We start from the raw sequence: 2,500 nt of genomic DNA, 5'->3' as shown, positions 1-2,500 counted from the left end.
GTCTCTTTTGCCGAACCGCTAAGTGACGGGGACATAAGCACACCAGCATCGGTTGTCAAGCAATGCTAGGGGGACAAACACAGACACACAAGCACACACACAAGCACACACACACACACACACACACACACACACACACACATATATATACATATATACAACGGGCTTCTTTCAGTTTCCATCTACCAAATCCACTGACAAGTCTTTGGTCGGCCCGAGTCTATAGTAGAAGACACTTGCCCAAGGTGCCACGCACTGGGACTGAACCCGGAACTATGTGGTTGGTAAGCAAGCTACTTACCACACAGCCACTCCTGTGCCTATTGATGATTAATGACAAAAGCAAGAGGTGTTGGTGAATAAGATGCTTTGGTGATCTTTTTATTTAGTTTGCTAATTTGGAGGAACAATAATGATTGCAGCATCAGTAAGAGAGAGAGAGAGAGAGAGAGAGAGAGAGAGAGAGAGAGAGAGAGAGAGAGAGAGAGAGAGAGAGAGAGAGAGAGAGAGAGAGAGAGAGAGAGAGAGGGCCACATGTATGTGAGCTTATGGTTGTAACATCAATTTTATCACTTACTTGTCTCAGTCATTGGATTGCAGCCATGCAAGGACACCAACTTGAAGGGGTCAAACAAACTGACCCCAGTACTTTTACCTTTTTTAAGTCTGGGACTTAATCTATCGTTCTCTTTTGCCAAAACTGCTAAGTTATGGGGGTGTAATAAGCCAACACCTATTGTCAAGCAGTGGCAGGAGACAAACACACACAAACACAAACACACAAACATATGCACACATGACAGGCTCCTTTCAGTTTCCGTCAATCAAATACACTCACAAGACTTTGGTTGGCTCAGGGTTATGGTAGAAGACACTTGCACAAGATGCTATGCAGTCATTGAGAGGCAAACTTCTTATCCCACAACCACTCCTGCACCTGTGCATGATGGCAAAACCAGAAGTAAAAATCTCCAACAGTAATACTATGAAAGACTTGTACTAACTTGATATTTAGTAAGACAACATCCTTGTCAGTTCGATCCACTTCAATGGTCCACTTGATATGTTCAGCAGCTCCTGATTTTTCATTGTATGCGACTTTATTCTGTCCGCTAACACCAAGATAAACCTGCATCTCAGTTTGCATCTCTAGGCCTTCTGGGATTTCATCAGGCAGATCCAAAGCAATTCTTGCATGGAAGTTTACAGCCATCCTAATAAACAAATATTTAAAACAACTGAATACAAAACGTTCAAATAAAACTACAGTTCTATATTTAAGAGATGAGGAATTATGTACATTATTTACAATATTTACATTATTTACAGTTGACAGATATTTGTCCTCATCTAGTTTGTTGTTAACACAGCGTTTCGGCTGATATGCCCTCCAGCCAAAACATTGTGTTTACAGCAAACAAGATGAGGACAAATATCCGTCAAATGTAAACAATGTAATCAATGTAAATAAAGCAAATAAAACTAATTCAGATTTATTTACAAGAGAAATATTTATCATCATCACCATCATCATATTTATGTTACTAATGATTATGCATCAGTTATGTCTTGAAGGAATATATTAAACAGGAGAGGAATGAGAATTGAGCGCTGATGGACCACTGGCTGGACGCCAAATTTGTTCTACTCAATGTTAATGAGGGCACTGGAGTATAATATGCTCTTCTGGTTAATCTGATCATGCTGAATCATACAAACCATGCTAGCATGGAATACAGACATATAATGATGATGACGATCGACTTTTCTTGTAAAAGTTTAATATTGCCTGATGAAATGGAATGGTCATGTAATGATTAAAGTTACATAATATGCAATTTTTTGAATTGAATAAATGACCACCTTATGGAAATGCATGTAGCAAAAATTTGAGTCAGCTGTTCTGGTTCCTTTGTTACACACACACACACATACACATACACACACACACACACACACACATGCACACACAATCACACACAGGTATACATACACACATGTACACATGCACACACATAGTGTGTGTGTGTGTGTGTGTGTGTGTGTGCATGTGAGAGAGAGAATGAGAGAAAGAGAGAGTGAGAGAGAGAGAGTGAAAGAAAAAGAGAGTGAGAGACAGACAGACAGACAGACAGACAGACAGACAAACAAACATACACACGCACAGAAATAAAGTTTACCTGAATTTCAGTGATCTGCTATAAGGCTTGGTAACTTTGTTACTTGTATGGTAGATATTGGAGATTAGAAGGGTCATGTTATAGGGAACTCCAAATGCTGTTGGTATAGCCCTATACAGTTCAGTGAATTGACCCAAGAGTAGCTTTTCTGTTTTCAATTCCTCTGTGAAGGATTTCTTTAAGTTTGGTATGTTCTTGAGGAATGTAATCACATCCCACATGAAAATGTTGTAACCTGTAATGTATATGTTGAATATTTTAATACTTGTAACTAACACACACACACACACACACACACACAAACACACACACACACACAC

At 39.2% G+C, this 2,500-nt stretch overlaps 1 protein-coding gene across 1 annotated transcript in view; it reads right to left on the bottom strand.

Annotated features, from left to right (window-relative positions):
• LOC106876216 (uncharacterized) overlaps nucleotides 1-2,500 on the bottom strand; it is a 105,688-nt gene that overhangs the window by 54,463 nt on the left and 48,725 nt on the right. The window contains exons 16-17 of the mRNA XM_014924684.2: nucleotides 2,181-2,415; nucleotides 1,005-1,214 (exon numbers count right to left, since the gene is read on the bottom strand). Coding sequence (XP_014780170.1) covers nucleotides 1,005-1,214; nucleotides 2,181-2,415 — 445 coding nt within the window. The remainder of the gene's footprint in view (nucleotides 1-1,004; nucleotides 1,215-2,180; nucleotides 2,416-2,500) is intronic.

The sequence above is a fragment of the Octopus bimaculoides genome, chromosome 8, assembly GCF_001194135.2.
Source record: "Octopus bimaculoides isolate UCB-OBI-ISO-001 chromosome 8, ASM119413v2, whole genome shotgun sequence".
Lineage (NCBI taxonomy): Eukaryota > Metazoa > Mollusca > Cephalopoda > Octopoda > Octopodidae > Octopus > Octopus bimaculoides.
This window is presented reverse-complemented; position numbering and strand designations above follow the sequence as displayed.